General features: G+C 40.8%; 1 protein-coding gene across 1 annotated transcript; it reads right to left on the minus strand.

Annotated features, from left to right (window-relative positions):
• Nucleotides 1-232: 232 nt before the first annotated feature.
• Nucleotides 233-18047, minus strand: mfrp (membrane frizzled-related protein). Its single transcript, XM_026283051.1, has 13 exons — nt 17570-18047; nt 17359-17464; nt 17074-17205; nt 15770-15910; nt 14168-14387; nt 12517-12647; nt 11167-11292; nt 4875-4951; nt 4516-4664; nt 2620-2750; nt 2399-2533; nt 735-862; nt 233-664 (listed from the first exon to the last, which is right to left on the minus strand). Exons 1-13 carry the CDS (start codon nt 17633-17635, stop codon nt 440-442), a joined length of 1767 nt encoding a protein of 588 aa, XP_026138836.1. The 5' UTR covers nt 17636-18047; the 3' UTR covers nt 233-439.
• Between the last annotated feature and the right edge of the window lie 1318 nt (nt 18048-19365).

Raw genomic sequence — 19365 nt, forward strand, 5'->3', positions numbered from 1 at the left:
TCCATGTTTTACTTCAGACGTTAAATGTGGTAATATTTTCAACTAAGAACACGGAATTGAAAGTCGATGTCTAAATGTCCTTTAAAAGTCAATCAAATCAGTCAATCAATCACAGGCTTGATCTGGGCCATACACTTTCCTATAACAATCCCACCATTTGCCATGATGCAAAAATGTGTGCTACTACAGAAAGATGACAGGAAATGAAGACGAGATGAGCAGAGACACAAACTGAAACACACACTAGATAACTGTTTATTTGAATGAAATCTCACAGTATCTTAAGCAGCGGTAATCTGTCAACACTTTTTAGGACACTCTCCACACTTTATAAATCTTTTAATCCCACAGAGACGACTCAGATTATGATTACAAAGTGCTTTTGTTTTTTTTGGTTGAAGAGTAAAAAATAAAATGAACAAGACTTGTTAGTCCATGTCTATGGCAGGGAGCAGTCGGTGGGGTCGTGTGAGGCGGGCAGCAGGTGGCAGCTGAAGGGCCAGGTCAGACTGAGCAGGGTCAGGGTTTGACTGCACTGCTGCTCAGCGCTGGAGCAGACGGACTGACACGGCTGCAGGACTCCACTCTGAGCGCTGCAGTGAGGAACAAACAGCCCGCACACCAGCCGACGGAAGGACTCGAAACAGCCAAACTCCATCAGCACCTGCGGTCACATCACACAGATGTCAGACGGGTTCGGACGAGTCGCTCAGAGTCTCTGCTCTCATTCTCACCCTGTACTTGTGCAGAATAGAAGCAGCTTCTCTCTGGTCAGAAATAGACAGCCAGATGTTTGGAAAGGACGTGAGATTATAGCTCAGACCTCTGCACATTTCAACCTGGATGGGTTCACAAGATGAAGCTGAGAAGAAAAAAAAAGATAAAAATTAGAATGTGAAATGCACTTGTGACTAATAAAGAAAACACAACTAAAAAGCTACTTTTGAGCCTGAGATTTCAGCAGATACTGTAGATTTACAAAGAGTCAACAAATACTGCACACACTGCTTAGCCTTTATGTTGTTCCTCACTGTATGGAATGTGTAAAAAAAAAACATGCCATTACATAATATTTGATCAGACATAATAATTTAGAAGAAACAGGCTATTATTGTCCTGTTTTTGACCCCCTCGTCAGAACGGTCTGAATTGGTTGTAAATGCTCAACAGTTAGAGTACATTCAATACAAATGGACACTGCTGTGATTTAGGCTGAAAATGCAAACAATCTGTAAGAAGAGACAAAGCAACAGTGATTGTGGAAGGAAAATAGATCCAATACAGTCACACAGCAGCATCTTTTAGTTTCTATCTTTTTGAAAAGCCCATGCCGAATAATGAATTGTTTGTAAACTAATCTGAGGAATGAGTTCTTACTAACGCAGTCTAGATCTTCATTAAAAATAAAGTTCATTCACTCTTTCCTAAGACAATGCAAACACTGTTTTTCCACAGCTTGGCACTGAACATTGTCTTGTGGTCTTCGGAGCATCTTTATCATTTGGTTTCTATATTCACCTCTCTCACAAACACTACAAGTGAGAATTGCTGGGCGGGGCTACACAGACACCACTGTAGGGAGAGATGTAGAATCAGTTGGTGGGGCTAAACAGTGCTGTAGAGTCAGTGGGCGGGGCTAAATAAGGAGAGCTGTATAATCGGTGGGCGGGGCTAAACTGGCAGTGATGGGAAATCAGTGGGTGGTTGATGTGGAATTGGTGGGCAGGACTAAACAGACACTAATGTAGAATCGGTGGGCAGGGTTAAATACACAGTGCTGTAGGATTGGTGGGTGGGGCTACACAGACAGAGCTGTAGAGTCAGTGGGCGGGGCTAAACAGGCAGTGATATGGACTCGGTGGGTGGGGCTAAACAGACAACGCTTTAGAATTGGAGGGTGGTGCTAAACAGACTGTGCTGTAGAATTGGTGGGTGTGGCTAAACAGACTGTGCTGTAGAATTGGAGGGTGGTGCTAAACAGACTGTGCTGTAGAATTGGTGGGTGTGGCTAAACAGACTGTGCTGTAGAATTGGTGGGTGTGGCTAAACAGGCAGTGATGTGGAATCGATGGGCGGGGCTAAACAGTGATGTAGATTCAGGTGTTGATCTTCTTAGGAGGCGATGCTTATCCACACTATTACATCATAAAGTAAAATTGGAATACAGTATAAGCTGTTTTTAGAAAGTTTAGAATGAACTCTTATGTCAAAAGATCAAGGGAATTTTGTTTTCTCAGTTCATGACCACTTTATAATATATAATTTGATAAATGATTATGCATGAGGTTATTAGTGCAATAGATTTATAGATTTAACTGGCTGAATAATTTATTCAGGAAGGGATTGAAAGGAATCAAAATAGCCGGGAAGTCCTGTTCAAACTGCAGCGTGTTCTCACTGAAAGGAGGATAGGTGGAGTTAATGCAGTGGTGCTCGTCTGCAGCGTCTGCGCAGTCGCTCCATCCATCACACAGCCAGTCCTGGTGCAGACATTCCCCGGAGCCGCACGCAAACTCTGCTGGACCGCATGTTCCTGAAGGCAGAAAGCAGTGATGCAGGGAAGAGTCACAATCTCACAGAGACTCACACAATCCACCACATGAATCATTCAGCACTCACTTTCTGAAAGAGATATGGCCATAAACGATGCATAAAAGCCACTGTCTGCAACACCTTCATCTGCCACAAACAGCACGGTCATCACAGGACCAGAGGAGGTGAGATCAGGAGGCAGAGCTGGCCCACAAAATCTGCTCAGAGAGACAGTGGGATGAAGAACAGCAGAAAGCTTTCTGTAATTTTAAAGCAATAGTTCTCTTTAAAGGGGTCATATGATAGGATTTAAAGAAGATCTGTAAAGTTGCAAAGACTTAGAGTCTCAAATCCGAAGATGTATTCTTTATAAAAGTTAAGACTAGTCCACAACCCGCTAAAGGCGGCCATACACGGTGTAAATTCGGATGGTCGGAAGATCGTTTGTCCACGCATATGTCACGAGTGAGTTTATCTGAAAATCGGAATGACGAGGTGATATACGACACGATTTTTTGACCTGCCAATTTCCGAAACAATTGCACGAAGTTGATAGATGCGTTTGACTTGAAGCAGCGCTGCACAGAAGGATCACTGTATGACATTAAAGTACAGCGAGAGCGATAAGAGAGCACACGGATCAAATGCATTCGACTTGCTCTCACGATACTTTGATGTCATACAAGTGATCATTCTGTGCAGCGCTGCTTCAAGTCAAACGCGCCTAATATAACTGCGCTCCCTCTCTCATAACTGCATATAAAATATTGATACAAGCCGTGAATGTTTCCTACACACAGGTTCTCTGGTCTGGTCCCCTAGTGTGTGTGTGTGTGTGTTCTTGTATATGGTTTATAACTATCTGACATATGTATTACAATGTAAACATGGTTTATGAGGACAATTCCTGTGCCCTCGTAAACCAAATGGCTTTAAAAAAAATACTAAACCATGTTTACTTGAAATTTTAAACATGGATAGACGTAGTGTGTGGGGATAGACTATACATAATAGAAAACCATTACGTCTATGGAGAGTCCCTGTAGACTACATATGCGTGTGTGAGAGAGAGCGGGTTAATTAAAAAGCATGGTACACGTTGCTAGAAACATCATACAGCGCTCGCTGTTCCTGTCAGACTTCAGCGAGTTTATCCTCCTTGTCAATAGTCCACATTCGCTGTGGCGCTGCCGTCTTCGTGTTTCTTCTTCTGTGGTTTTCCTAGTTCGTGATTGGTCGGCTTCAGATAAATCAACAAATCGGCTCATTCAACCGCACACATGTCACGAATTCAAACCAATAGCTCACAAACTTTTTAGACATGTTTAAAAATGATTGGGAGGTCGGGAAGTGCTCGTAAGCCACTCTGCTCGGCTCGTAATTCCTCGCAAATGATACCAGCTGCGAGTATACGAGCATACATGATTTCCACACGATTGAAAAAAATTGCATGCAAACTCATACGACAGAAAAAATTGCACCATGTACACCGCCTTAAGACGGCTTTTTCTAACATGCCCCCAAGCTAAACTACTTTGTTTGGCCTTCCAAAAGAGGACACGACTAGAAATCATGTTTATATCACATTTATAATGGGGTTTAATGTTTATGTTTCACTGCTCCGGCCGGACAAGGCTTCACAATATTAAGGGGTGTAACATTTACTTCACACACTTGAGGTATTCAGCCAATCACGATGCACTGGACAGCTGGCCAATCACAGCACACTTCACTTTTCAGAACAATGAGCTTTGTAAAAATCGATGCGTTTCAGAATAATGTACAGTATGTGGAAAATAATGTGATTTTCCTACCTTAAACCGCATAAACACATTTCATTACACCAAATACACAAAATAATATTATTTTAAGCAGCATCTTATGACCCCTTTAAGTATCTAAAATGTGCTATGTAAATAAACATGCCTTGCCTTGCCTTTAAATCTCATTAGTGTTGTAGAGACAGCAGTGCAGTATTCTCACCTGCCCAGCAGAGTGTTTGCATCTGTGTCTGCGCCGTCATACACCTCCACATAGTCAAACTCACACACATCCTGTGTTTCCAGACTAAAGTTCTGAAAACTCAGTCTAATCACTTGTCCATCTTCCACAGAGATTTGCCAGGAACACAGCTATGAGAGCGGTAGAGATAACTACAATTAATACAGTATGATAGAAACAGTAACGATAGCAAAAATAAATACTAGTTTTTAACAGCTTGCCTAATACATTAATAGATCAGTGCATAGACAATTTATATAAAACTGTATGTAAATTTATGCAATTTAGCATTTAGATTCAGGAAGTGATTGACAGAAATAGCAGCTGACAAAACCATTCACCTGTTTATGTGGGTAAGGCTTTGGATGGTTTGGACTGGACAACGATCCATACTCTCCTGTTATTTTTCCTCCACACTCTAAGAATCAGAAGATTGAAAGACAGCATAATGATATCGATTATAGTCTATACTTTCAAGCGAGATCAAAGACTGAAGTGTCAAACTTTGTGTAGTGTAATTAGGGCCCAAGCCACAAAGGTGCAGGGCCCTCTTGTTCTTCCTAGGATTATTAGGGCCCGAGCACCAATGGTGTGAGGACCCTATTGGAATTGCTCCATTTTTTCTTCTTCTTCTTCTCCAAAATGAATCACATTTTTGAGGATCTGAACATGCTTAAAAACTCACAAAACTACACACACAGGTGGCAAAAATGTACGTCTGATATGGGTTTCAGAATTAGAAGTGGCAAAATGGCTTGATAGCGCCACATATAAAATTTCAACGGACTGCGCCTCAAGCTATGTTTCACATACATGTATGAAACTTGGTAGACACATGTAACACACCAATACCTACTGTGGCGAGTGGGGCGGGGCCGAGAGCCATGCGAACAGAGCGAGGCCGGTGGAGTGATTGGAAATGAGCGACACCTGCTCCACTCACCGGTCTCGAGTCCCACGAAAGAGATGAAAGGATATAAAAGAGGAGCGACGACAGTGAATGACGAGAGAGGACCAGGCCTGGGTTTTAATTGTTTTAGGTTTTTGTTTGTGCACGGCAGTCGTCCGTGAGGGGCTGCCGCGCTGTTTTATCTTTATTTTATTATTAAAGTTCTTTGATTGTCCGCCGATTCCCGCCTCCTTCTTCCCGATGATTATGACCTTTGTACTGCGTTACACATAAGCCCAACAGGAAGTATGTAATTTTTTATTTCCTGTACAATTTTTTGTACATATATATCTCAGCTGAACAACTTTTGCACTGCATGTAATAGGCTCCACCCAACAGGAAGTTGGCTACTTAGGGCTGTGTAATAAGTGCATGCTCTGGATTTTTATGTACTCCTTCCAAGCTTTCCAATGAATTGCCACCAAACTTGGTCAGCATGACCTCAAAACATTGGGGATGCTAAATTGCGAAGGGATTTGTGATCTTGAGTCCACCTGTCCACCTGTGTTGATTAGGCACAGTATCTGACGCGCTCCTCCCGAATCTTATTAATAATTAAATTTCACTAGTTCACGCTTACATATAATTAGCTAAGGTATGGTATGCGTATTTGGCATGCTGTCCAAGGAAGGGATCCGAGCTCGGGAATGGCCCGAACCTAGAGTACCCCCCAAAAAGGAAAATGTACAAGAGGACAGCCGCCAGTTTAAAGAATGCCCCCCCAAAAAGCAGAGTACTGGCGGAGGCTGATTTGGTTTCTGAGAAGTCATCTCGTTGGCAGGCTGGAAGGGCCTACATACTCCGGAGGAAGCGACTTGGGCATTGGGAGAGTAGGCCCTACTGGCTGCAGCTATTGAACTACGTGGTTGTTGGCCGATGAGGAGGAGCAGCGTGGTTGTGGTGCCCGACCGGGAGGACCCGAGTTGCCTCGACCGGAATAGGTCACGGTGTCGGCGTACGGGCCCTACTGGCTGATATTCCCTACTATTCAGTGGGTGAAGGGCCTAACGCTGACCGAGAGGGCCCATGAAGCCTCCGACAGGAGATTGAGACTCAGGATGACGGACGTCTGGGTCCTCTCAGTTTGGCAGACAAAAAGCTTTGGGCTGGCCGACAAGGAGGACTCTGGGGACATCCGAAGGGAGATCCCGACTCACGGCATCGGATGGATGAGACTCCCTTGCGGCCGGCAAGCATAGGCCCGTCCGGGAGACTCTCGCAAGACGTCTGAAGGGAGCACACGCGACAGGCGGGTAAGCCTCGGCAGACGGGGAGAGTTGGAAAGGAAAACCCGACTGGGAGGACTCTCACGGCATCCGATGGGGCCTCTAACTCAGAACATCGAACGGGTAAGCCTCGCCAGACGGGGTTAAAAGTTTTTTTTTTTTTTTTCAGGATTTGGCGAGAGAACGAGACTCGTAGCGTCAGACGGTTAAGCCTCGCCTACCGTCAAATGGAAAGGTAAGTTGTGTGGCCAAGAGACTGTTATCGACGTCCGAAGGGAGCACACAGATCGAACGGGTAAGCCTCGCCGACCATAGAGTGGAAACGTAAAGCAAGTCTGTCCAGGAGGCTCTCGCCAGCGTCCGAAGGGAGCACACGCATCGAACGGGTAAGCCTCGCCGACCATAGAGTGGAAACGTAAAGCAAGTCTGTCCAGGAGGCTCTCGCCAGCGTCCGAAGGGAGCACACGCATCGAACGGGTAAGCCTCGCCGACCATAGAGTGGAAACGTAAAGCAAGTCTGTCCAGGAGGCTCTCGCCAGTGTCCGAAGGGAGCACACGCATCGAATGGGTAAGCCTCGCTGACCATAGAAAAGGAAAAGGTAAGGTTGTCTAACCGGGAGACTCTCGCCGACGTCCAAAGGGAGCACACGCATCGAACGGGTAAGCTTCTCCGGATGGCGGACAGAAAAGGTAACGATAGGTGGCCAGGAGGCTCTTGCCAGCGTCCAGCGGGGACTTCCTGTTCCCCAAAACTGGGTGAGCCTCGCAGGCCGTAGGATGGAAAAGGTAAGTTTGTGTGGTCGTTAGGCTGTCGTCAGCGTTTTATGGGAGTTTGCTACTCCCGGCAAGAGATGGGTAAGCCTTGGCGACCATAGGAAGGAGGGAGGGTTTATTTGTGTGTTTGGTACTTGCGGCATCGAACAGCTTGCTTGTAGGTTTGTAACCTAAACCACGTGGTAAGGTCGTGGTTGGCTGGCCAGGAGGCTCTCGAACGGTTGAGCCTAGCTGGCCAAGGATGGTAAAGGACAGGTTGTCTAGCCGGGAGGCTCGGACCGACGTCTGATAGGAGCTTAGCTCCAGGAATCGAACGGGTAAACCTCTCTGGCTGAAGGACGGGAAAGGTTGTCCAGCCGGGAGGCTCTTACCTTCGTCCGACAGGAGCTTAGCTCCCGGATCAAACGGTTAAGCCTCGCTGGCCAAAGGACGGAAAAGGTAAGGTTGTCTAGCTGGGAAGCTCTCACCTACATTCAATGGGAGCCCTGACTCCATGCATTGGATGGGTAAACCTCTCCGTACGTAAGACAGAATGGCAAAGCAGGTAGCCGGGGGCTTTCACCTACGTCCGAAGGGAGTTTGAGCTCCTGGCAACGAACGGGTAAGCCTTGCTGGCCGAAGAATGGAAAAGGTGAGGTTGTCTGGCCGGGAGGCTCTCGTCAGCATCCGATGGGAGCTCAAGCTCTTGACATCGAAGAGAGAAGCCTTGCCAGCCATAGGATTGAAAAAGGTAAGGTTATCTGGTCGGGAGGCTTTTATAAGGTTATCTGGTCGGGGGGGGGGGGTTATTTTTATTTATTATTATTATTATTTATTAAAATTTGCGACACCAGATGGGTAGTCTCTCCAGCCATCGGAGGGAAAATTGAGATTGTTTTATCTGCGAAGCACCCGTTAGTGTTCGGCAAAAGCGTAACTTGCGGTATTGGATGGGTACATCTTGCCATCGGAGGGAAAATTTGTTTTGGCTGCGATGTACTCGTAGGTGTTCGATAGGTAAATGTCGCTGGCTTAAATTTTCTTTTCTTTTTTTTGGGGGGGTTAATCGGCCTTTTTAATCGGGTAAGCTTCGCTGGTGGTCGGATGGAAAGTCCAAGATTGATTAAGTGGGAAAGCATCTGACAGGATTTTAATACTTGCGATGTCATACGAGTAAGCTTTGCTGATAGTTGAACGGAGAAGGCAAAGGTTGGTTCAACCGGGAGCCCTCTTGCAGCGCCTGGCAGGGAGTTCGATACTAAGGATGATTTGTTTGTCTACGAGGGTAGACGCTGTGAGGCTTACTTGAATAATTGTTTAGCAAATCCAATGAGCTGCTTCCGATAATGAGTCCGAAAAATCTTGATGCAGTCATAGTATCCGAAATTAAGTGTGCAAAAATAAATTGGATTTCCTGTGCCAGTGTACCCCACATAGGTGCCATGTATCGGCGATGTGGTCATTGTCAGCACGTGAGATCGATGGTACATATCGATGATGTAATCGTGCATCTGTGGAGTAAGAGAAAGATTCTTTATACTTGTCTGAGCTTACTATTTGCCATTTTGACCATGCAGGTGCACGAAAAGAGCCTATGGAATCACCAATAATCGAAAAATATACTTTCGGACATACTGATACACTGGCATTAAGTATAAAATACTATATTTAAATACTGCTAGTTCATGTAGTCGGCACGACTGTCATCTCGCTTGTCCTGTGAATTTTTTATTTTTTATATACGATAGTAGATTCCATTTAAAGTCCGATTTAACCCTAATATGGACGTAACTAATGCCTTGAGTTCGGTTGAATGATGCCTTGGTCGTACGCGCTCTGGACCACATGCCTCATGATGGGACCGACGCGCCACCCCTGAAACCAGAATGAGATGTGTTCTAACGTAACTGTGGCATTAACTACGTTAGTGAGAGCTCCTTTAAAAAAAAATGGCACGTATCGGATTACCTGTCAAGTATGATGGAATACCTTATATCTGCCAACGATGTATGTCTATTTGTGGATGGAGACTTTTTTGCCACCTACAGGCTTACGTCATCCTTTGAGAGCACGGGCGAGCAGGAAATGCAGTGCTGAGATGGGATAACGGAGCGGTTTGATAGCCGAATTATGGTAAGCCGCCTAATGATTATTATAAAAAACGTTGGTTGGAGAATGGGCCTAATATCATCTTGGCAATTGTCGATACATGATGCTATCACCGCAACCTTGGATGCATGGCATGCCTTTAAGCGGAGGTGATGAGTGGGAAAGGCTCCTGCGGGAGCAGACACTGCGTGGCAGTGAGGAGGTACATGAAAGGCTACTTGCTTCGGCTGCTGTAGATTTTGGCTGTGGGAAGAGTAAAAAGGGTTAGTAACATTTGATGGGGCAAGCTAAAAATGAATGGGTAGCCTACTGTGTTACCAGCTTAGCAATTGGTTGCCTGATTTGACAGTTCCTCAAGCCTTGTTCCCCTTATTATGTTCCTGTTGGAAAAGCATATTTCCTCTCATGTGGTCCCCGGGCTCTTTAGACGGTCTCCCGAGCGGATACGTTTGGAACGCTGTTTTCACGTTGTATTATGGACTGTGGAAACAGAGGCTTTTGGAAACGATTGAGCATGTTTAGTCTTGTAAGACGTTGTACCGAAAGACATGATTATAGCAGTAACGTTAACCCCTTACCAGACACCCCCCATTTTTGGCATGGAGACAGAAATTACATACCCAAAATAAAGATGTTTCTGTTCATGATTCTTTCTGACTAGATCCATGATCAACATTTGTCCACAAGCTAACGCTAACACTTTGACGTTTACCGTTCAGGAATAGGAATAGTTTTCCTGACATGATGGAAAATTATCACTGGAATGATAACTAGCAGGAGGAAGTGTGTCATTTTCAAAATGCTTTGAATTCTGCATTTTATTTTTAATCAGTTTGTTTCAAACTTAATCAGAATAATGACAAAACATAGCAGATGTAAAACTGTGAAAGGATTATTGATAACTTAATGTTTCCACAGCTACATTTCAAATGTAAAAAAATGTTTTCCTCTGCTTTTCAGGCAGGCTTGGAATTTCATGAAACTCGACACACACAACAGCATTAATAATAGTTAGACACTGGCAAAAGCTCATACATGGGCTTACAGATAGGATAAGAAATCTTTTAAGTCTGAACCTTTACTGCTCAGTTCAGTTTATTAAGAAATGAATTGTTAATTGATAATGCATTGACACTAACATGATCCAACAATGAACAAAATATTTTTACAGCATTTATTAATCTTTTTCATGTTATTTAATAAAAATATTCATGTTCATGTTAATTCACAGAACATAAACTAATGTTAAAAGATATAACTTTAAATTTTAATAATGTATTAATACATTTCAAAATTAATTTTAATTAACATTATCAGTTAACATAAACAATAATTATATAGCTATTAAAGTTAATGTTAACAAATGAAACAGTATTGTAAACTATTAATAGTTTTAAATATTGTTCTCTCTCTCTCGCTAATCTAACTTTGTGTGTGTGTGTTTCACATTCTTGATTTTATAGTGTAACTCTTTCATTGCTGTAAATCCAGACTACCAGAGGGTTACTGTAAATGCACTATTTGCACCGGATGCCACTGGGGAGGCGTTTGCACTGATGGCTTGGGCCCGTCATCACTTCTTGCAGCTATATTTACCCTTGTGTTTCTGGCTGCAGTTGGCTTCATCTGACCTGTCCTGACAGTTTGGCTGGCCATCACAAACAGAAACGGGTAGCAAACAACGACCACCATCACACATGAACTCTTCTCTGGAACAGCTTTCTGATCGCAGACAGAAAGAAACCTTTAGTACAGTACATACAAGCAGAAAAAAACACACCATGTGACATTATTATAATCTCTGATCAGAATGTCATAGATATATTCACCGCTTGGATTTGCATCATATTTATAAATTCTATGGGAAAAAAATAGTACTACGTGGCTAAACCACATTTAAAATGAAGTCTATTTTATTATTGTCACCCTACAATACAGACTACTATACACAAATATAAACATGTCAGTAGCACTTTAGAACACTGTTCCATCATTAATGAATAACTACACAAGAACACATGAGTTATATGACAATATCAGCACTCTAATTAATACTATTGTGTATCAATAAACTATGATTATTGCATTATTACGTAATAGTGCTTAGTCTAATGTGATAGCTTACTATTAACTAATCAGTAACTATTATTCTTTCATACCTCTCCAAGAACTACTAAGAACTACTGTATACAGGTTCATAATTAATATGAATAATGCATAATATATAATTAATTCTAAAGTGAAGGTCATGGTAACCCACTAGTAAGGACTCAAGTATAACCAAATTCTTCTAAAGGAATAATTAATATTTTGGATCAGTATTCTAAAGTGAAGAGCGCGACAACTCTCTAATATTGGCTGACGTCACTGTAAGTTTTTGAGATACGTCTAAGATTTTCTATATTAATGACTTAAGTGTTACTACTCCTTAGAAATTACTGAAATCATTGTAAGCTTTTGAGTTTTTTATTGTTTTTGGTTAGTAACTAATTTGGCTAGATATGGTAACTCTTAAGACATTACTAGTGAGTTACCGTGATCTTCATTTGAGAATACTGTTTCAAATAATTAGTATTTTTCTTTTAAGAAGGAGGTAGTAACACGTAAATCATAAGTTCCTTTAGAAGATTTGGAAATGCTTGAGTCATTACTTCTGGGTTACCATGATCTTCAGTTTAGAATTAATTATACATTATGCATAATTCACAATAATTATGAACCAGCATACAGTGGTTCTTAGTAGTACTCCAGGATATATGAAAAAAAAAAAGTTATTGATTGAACTTCCAGTTTCAACTGAGCGCTATTACTTAATAAATCAATAATCAGAGTTTCTTGTTAGTTAATAGTAGTTGGAATGTTAATAGTGCATTACTCATTTGTTCCTGCGTAGTTATTCATTAACGATGGAACAGGATTCTAAAGTGTAACCAAAGTTTTACTTACTCTGTCCCGGTAACACAGAATGATATTGTACAGTGAAGCCATTGCCGCTGATACTCCCATCAGAATGAAAGGACACCAGCACAGTGCTGCTGTTTGTGTTCAGTGTAGGTGGAGCGACGCTGCCACAGAATCTAGGAAGAAATCAGTCTTAATTATTCACAGCTTGAGAGCGAGTCCCAAGAACAGCCATGTGTAGCAAAATTATTCAATAACTCAGTTTCACAAAAACTTCATGAGATACCTATTTAAGAGGTTAGGTTGTGTATTTTTACAAGCCAAGACACACATGAGATGTTAACCATTGATGGTTTGCTCACAGAGCTATTACTATTGTTTTGAAACTATATGTATTGATACTTGAGAACCATTGATCTGGAGTATGTAACAGTTGTTTTTTATCTGTTTAGTTTTCTTTGAAAAAAGAGAAAAGATTTCGCAAGACTTTCTAGCATAACAAAAAAATATTTAAAGCCAATATACTTAAAGGGATAGTTCACCCAAAAAAAAAATATTTCTGTCATTATGTTATGAATGAATAAATATTAAACGAGTGGTTTAATTATTGTGAGAGATATGATCCCTTTAGGCTTTAATCACATATTCATATGGATACAGCACCTTCATATTCTTTTAACTTTCAGTTACCTGGAGTTTCGCTGGAGGGACAAAAACCTAAAAAATTATCTTTATTTGTGTTTCGAAGATTAACCAAAGTATCACATAAGGCAAGGCAAGTTTATTTATATAGCACATTTCGTACACAATGGTAATTCAAAGTGCTTTACATCAAAGAAAGTAAAATAATAATGAAGAAAAATAATAACAAGAATAAAACAAGCAATTTTAAGGACAAATAAATGATGACAGAATATTCAGAATGAATTATTCACTTGAACGAGTTTTGCTCCACCCTCCTTTCCTATACTCCAGCCCAAAGACTCTTATTTTGCTTCATATTTGTTTCAGTGTTTCCACTTCTTGTGGAAGTTCCAGTATTTGTTTTTGATTATGTTCACCTGTGTCTTGTTTAGTGTCTCGTTTACTCCTGTGGTTCTCCCTTTGGTTTTGTTGGTTATTGTCTTGATGTTTTTAGTATTTGTCAGTAGTTATGTAAATTAACAATGTGTACACTGTTAAAAATCGCTGTAAAAATGGCCAAATTTCGACAGTAACAAACTTTTTTTCATTAAAACATTGCATTCTGGATAAAATTCATCATTTTCGAGAAGGTAGCCTGCTGCTATATTTCGTAAATTAACAACGTTCAAAGTCGACACTCAGCGGCTGTGTCTCAAATCACACCCTACACCCTCATTCACTATTCCCTACATGAGTTTACTAATATAGTCCACCTGACAGAGAGAATGAACACTAATGAGTGAATTCAGACACTGATCAACAGCTGCTGTTAACGAGCAGAATCACTGAAGAAAAGGACTACAAAATGAGAACAGGAAAATCAAACAACCAAGACTTTACCAAAAGAGTGCAAAACAACACAGAAAATAGGGAACATGTGACACAGAGGTTGTTTAACTGCATTAAAAACTAAATAAAACCACTATTAAAAAGAATTTTTGGGGGCTTTTTAAACTTAAATGCAGCCCTATGTCAGCTCTGATAGTCGTTTGTGATTAAACGGTGAGCAAACCTTGTGACAGCAGATGTCTTCTCTGTCTCTTCTCTGATTTCTAGCCAGTCAAATAAGCAAGGAGAGGGTCCCTCGAGGGCCAGAGAAGACACGTGTATCTGCAGGAGGAGCGGTGGAGACACCCTGATCACCCACACACAGTGAGAGTCTGGAGGATACGGGCCGGGGTGATTGGGAGAGCTGAGCGTCCCCCAGGAGTCTGTCAGCTCACCGCCACAGCCTGGAAAAACAGATGGAAAGCCAGTTATATTGAACAGACAGGTGAAAAAAACATATGCATCTAAAATAGTTTTAGTGCAATTTTAATTTACAGTAGCATGCATTTGACTGTGAACGCAAACCAAAATGTATTCAGATACCTTCAACATTGGACAGTTTAGTCGCTATAGTTAAAAAATGGTAATGAAATATGACAAGAACTCAGAGTTAAACTGTGTCAGAACAAACTGATCTTGATAATGTCAGATAACTTTGATAGAAAGGTATGTAATGAATTTGGCTGAATAGCTGTCAGCTGTTCAATGTAAGCACAACAATTTACCAAACAATGCTTGATTTTGTTTTACCGGCAGGCCACACTTTTTAAAGATATTTTGGGTGTATTATGTCACAGTTTATTATGATATTCTCACTTACATTAATGAACTATAGTGTCCTCCACCCAGTAGTGTGTATATATATATACACTGTAAAAAATTTCTTGTTGTTTTTACAAAAACTTTTTGGCAGCTGTGGTTGCCAGAATAATTTTGTAAAAATACAGAAACTGTAAACACATTTACGACAAAAACTGTTAATTTTACAATATAAAGCTGTAATTTACAAACAAGAAAATGTGAATATAAACCAGTAAATTCAACAACACACAAAATTAAATCTGTTTTGTACCTTGAAAATACTGACAACCACCATAATAATAAAGATGGTACTGTATAAGAGAAAGCCACATGAAGTATCAAAGCTCATCACAAGTAGCTTCACCACAAGCAGAAGTATATATTAACATATAGAAGGTGCACATTTATGGAAACACAAAACACCATCATGGTAACACACGTGATACTTAAATAATGCAAAAAACTTTCATTAAGCAACAGAAGATGTAACATAAAGCTCAAATGTACATAACTGATAACAAGAACTATTTAAAAACATGATTATTTAAACAAAATACTTTCAAACGTGGAGTGTCACGCAGGGAATTCTGGGAATATCAGTTTACAGTTTTAGACTGTAAATTATACATTGATTTGTTCTTTTTTTACTTCTAAAAGCTGTATCATTAACAGAATTTTACTGTAAATTTACATTAAATGCTTTGTTAGATCTTTTACAGTTTTTCCCTGTATATAGTACGGGAACTTACTGTTAACCTATTATCCGTTTTTTTCCGTAGCGTTTTTACAAAATTTTACAGTTAAAATTACACTTATTTTTTACAGTGTATATGTCTGAATAATTTTGGTTTGACTGTATTTAAACATTTGAGTCACACTTAAAATGTCCCAATTTCATTTTTTTTGCAATGAAATGCAAAGGCTAAGTCATTTGGGGTCACCTTGACATGAAATGTTGCATGCGGTTAGAAGAGCACGAACTGACTTGTAAAGAAGGTGGGCTTTTTTCCGGGCGGTGAGAGTGTGGTAGTGTTCATGGGAAGAGGGGAAGTGGGACTCAGAGAAAGATTCTGTGAAGATCTGTCTCCAAACCGAGAGTCTAAAGGGAAAATCTCTCCTGTATTATCTGTGGAAAAAAAAAAAAGAGTAGAACAGTGACAAAGAAACTTTTCTCTTTTTGCTCTACTGCTAAATCATTTCTAAATGTGGTACATAACAGCTACGAGATAAATGTCATAACTAATTAAAGCAACAATAATAATACTTGTCAGGTCTCTCAATGAGGCTAATAGCTGCAAAGTTTTGAAGTTTTTTTTTGTTTTTGAGCGGAGGTAAATGTGCTGCAGGCTCAACGGCAAATAAACTTATGTAAATAAAACAGACTTTTAGGAATGTTCTGGGACCTGTATGAAGCTATATCTGGCTAGCAAAAAACACTTGTGTTACCTTTCTGGCATTAAATAAAGGTACAGCAGCTGGAAATCATCTTTACATGCTTTTAATTGTGTTGACTTGTGCCACACTTAACAACTCTTTTGTGGAAAGTTTTATTAAACTAGAGAAAGAAAAACATCCACCTGTCCTTCAGCCCTGTATCTGCTTTAAGGACAGAGACTGAGATGTCTCTCCCGTTTCTCTAGTTAGAAGCCGGGTTGGATGGCCTCGTCTATGGTTAAGGTTTCTCAAGTTAGGTGATCTTCTGAGATTGAGCTGCTCTCTGTCTTTAGGGGTTTTTAAGTAGGCAGTTCTCCTCTGGTATGTATAGGTTGAGCCGCTCTTTCAGGTTCCCTACTTGAACAGTTCCTTTATCATAGATGGTAACCATCAAGAACATTTTCTTTTGATAAAACCTTCTCTTTCCCAGAGGTTGAGGCAAGATGTCCCTCTACGGTTTCTTCTTAAGCCTACCTCAAACTTGTTTAGGGTTGTTCTTATAAATGCTTTGTTACACTACCAAAGCTATCAGGTAAGCCTTTAATAATTCATCAGAGCAAACAGTGAGGTTGTATTGCATGCTTATGTTATTTAACATGATTCTATTGTCAATGTGAAGAAAAATGTATAATAATCAGAGAATGAGGATAACATTTAAAAATGCAAGGAGTATGCTACTAAAGGATTTGTGTGCAAACAGAAATATCAGACTTTGTCAGACCCATAAAAAAGTTAGAAATACAGGCCTGTAGCAGCAGAAACTACTGAAACAGTCAAATTCTCATTTTACAACAATTTCACCAAAACAAAACAGCAACAGCAGACAGATGGAGTAAAAGTGTTTTGCTGACTCACGTCTGAGAACGAGGAGCAGAATGAGGCAAAGCACAGCTGCGGTCAACAGCACACCGGCCGACACGATTACTGCTCCATGACCAGCCAGCTGACCTCTTACAGTCATCACACAGTCCCTGACCACACCGGAGCCTTTACAGATCACATCAAGCCAAAGATACAGAGCATGTAAGATAGAGATCAGATGCACTGCAAAGGCACCTAATTCTGTACATAACACAAATAGCTTATACAATGCAGCATTTATGCTAGGAATATCCTGTATCAAACAGCCTGCACACTTACCTGCAGCTGGTGCTTTAGCAGGCTCAAGGTAGATCTCTATTTTTAAATGTCCTTTGCTTTCCTCATTTTCTTCATCAAACTGGAAGACTGGGTTGCAGAAAACATTCTGTGAATATTAAGACAAATGATTAATTTATATATAAAGACAGATGATTGGTTTAGTGCCATCAATGAATATATAATAATAATAATAATAATAATAATAATTTACCTCATATGCATCTGGGCTCTCAGCTGAAAGGGCAGGGTCCATCATCTTTGCGTCTTGCGAAACCATTCACATATGTTTAGTTGTCTGAAAATCAAGAGGAACGCTATTGATTCAGTCCTTTGGTTGTGATAATGAATTATTGTTATCCATAAAAGGAAATGCCTAGACATAATGGTAATAATAATAAAACAAATACATATATAAATAAATAAAAAGCTGTTTTAAAATCCATTAAAGTGTATGCATTAAATATTAGAAAATTTTAATAGAATATTAGATTCGGTAGAATATTTGTTAATTAAATGTATGTATTTTTGTCTCTTATTAGTGCTATGATATTATGGTCCAGCATGTTGTGCAGCTGAAAGAAAGTGTCTGATATTGGCTGTGTGGAACAGAACTTTCATCCCAATATTCCCAAAGCCAAGTCAGCTGAGAGGATTGAGCTCCTTAATGATCCTGAGTCACACACACATTCCCAACCCCCCTCTCTCTCTCTCTTACACACACACACTCACACAAGCTCTCTCTCTCTCTCTCTCTCTCTCTCTCTCACACACACACACACACACACACACACACTCTCTCACACACACTCTCTCTCTCCCTCTTACACACACACACACTCACACAAGCTCTCTCTCTCTCTCTCTCTCACACACACACACTCTCTCTCACTTTCTCTCTCTCTCACACACAAACACACACACACACACACACACACTCTCTCACTTTCTCTCTCTCTCTCACACACAAACACACACACACACAGACTCAACATCTTAAAAGTACCAAATTATAAAAGCACAAAAAGAAAATTATCTAACCTACAGGACAGAAACAACAGAAAAACAACGTAAACTTGAATGTTATTTGGCCCTAAATAGAGACTACACACCTGCAGAATATCTGAGTACAGTGAAAGACTGTAAATGAAGACGACAGATGACGAGGTCCAGACTGAGCAGTCATACTCTGACTATAGAGACGGACAGATATCCACAGCACTGACCGTATCTGACCTTACTGTGATCACAGACACACACTTCCTCACCAGCTGCTCTAACTATGAAGAAATTAGAAAGACATTCTATCCCAAATTTGCAAGACTTCAAAATGTTAAATGCACGATACATTGATGACTGTCACAAAAAGAGGGAGGAGTCAACAAATCATTGATGCGCCTACACACACACACACACACACACACACACACACACAGAATTATATATTGTTGATAGAATTTTAAAATGTTATTTGTTCTACTTTTAAATGTATATGTCAGGTTACACAAGATGACCCAGAAGAAAGAAGAAAGAAGTTTGCACAGTTTATTCAGTCCCAAAACACACACAAACTGAATTTCAGGCATGATAAGGAAAACACGCTGCAGCTGGAGAACTAAGGATTGTAGAGCAGTCTTCCGAGTCTCAGATCCTCGACTGAAGTGCCGTCCAACTGGAGTGAAGCATAGACCGGTGGAGATGGTCAGGCAGGCAGATAGAGGCAACCACACCTGCAGACAGGTAACCCAGCACAGCAGATCAGGACCGCAGGAACACGGTCGGGCTCTGGACTGGGACTCAGATTCAGAATAATAGCTGCTAACACACACACATACACACACACACACACACACACACACACACACACACACACACAAGCTGCATCAAGCGAGAGGGCGAGAAGCACGTCACACTCACATTAAACAATTCCCAGACACAGACAAGAACAGAGAACAGGGAGAAGTAGGCAGCGCGATCAGCATGAAGACACAGAACAGGTGCGTGAACACC

Source organism: Carassius auratus, chromosome 15, assembly GCF_003368295.1.
Source record: "Carassius auratus strain Wakin chromosome 15, ASM336829v1, whole genome shotgun sequence".
Classification (NCBI taxonomy): domain Eukaryota; kingdom Metazoa; phylum Chordata; class Actinopteri; order Cypriniformes; family Cyprinidae; genus Carassius; species Carassius auratus.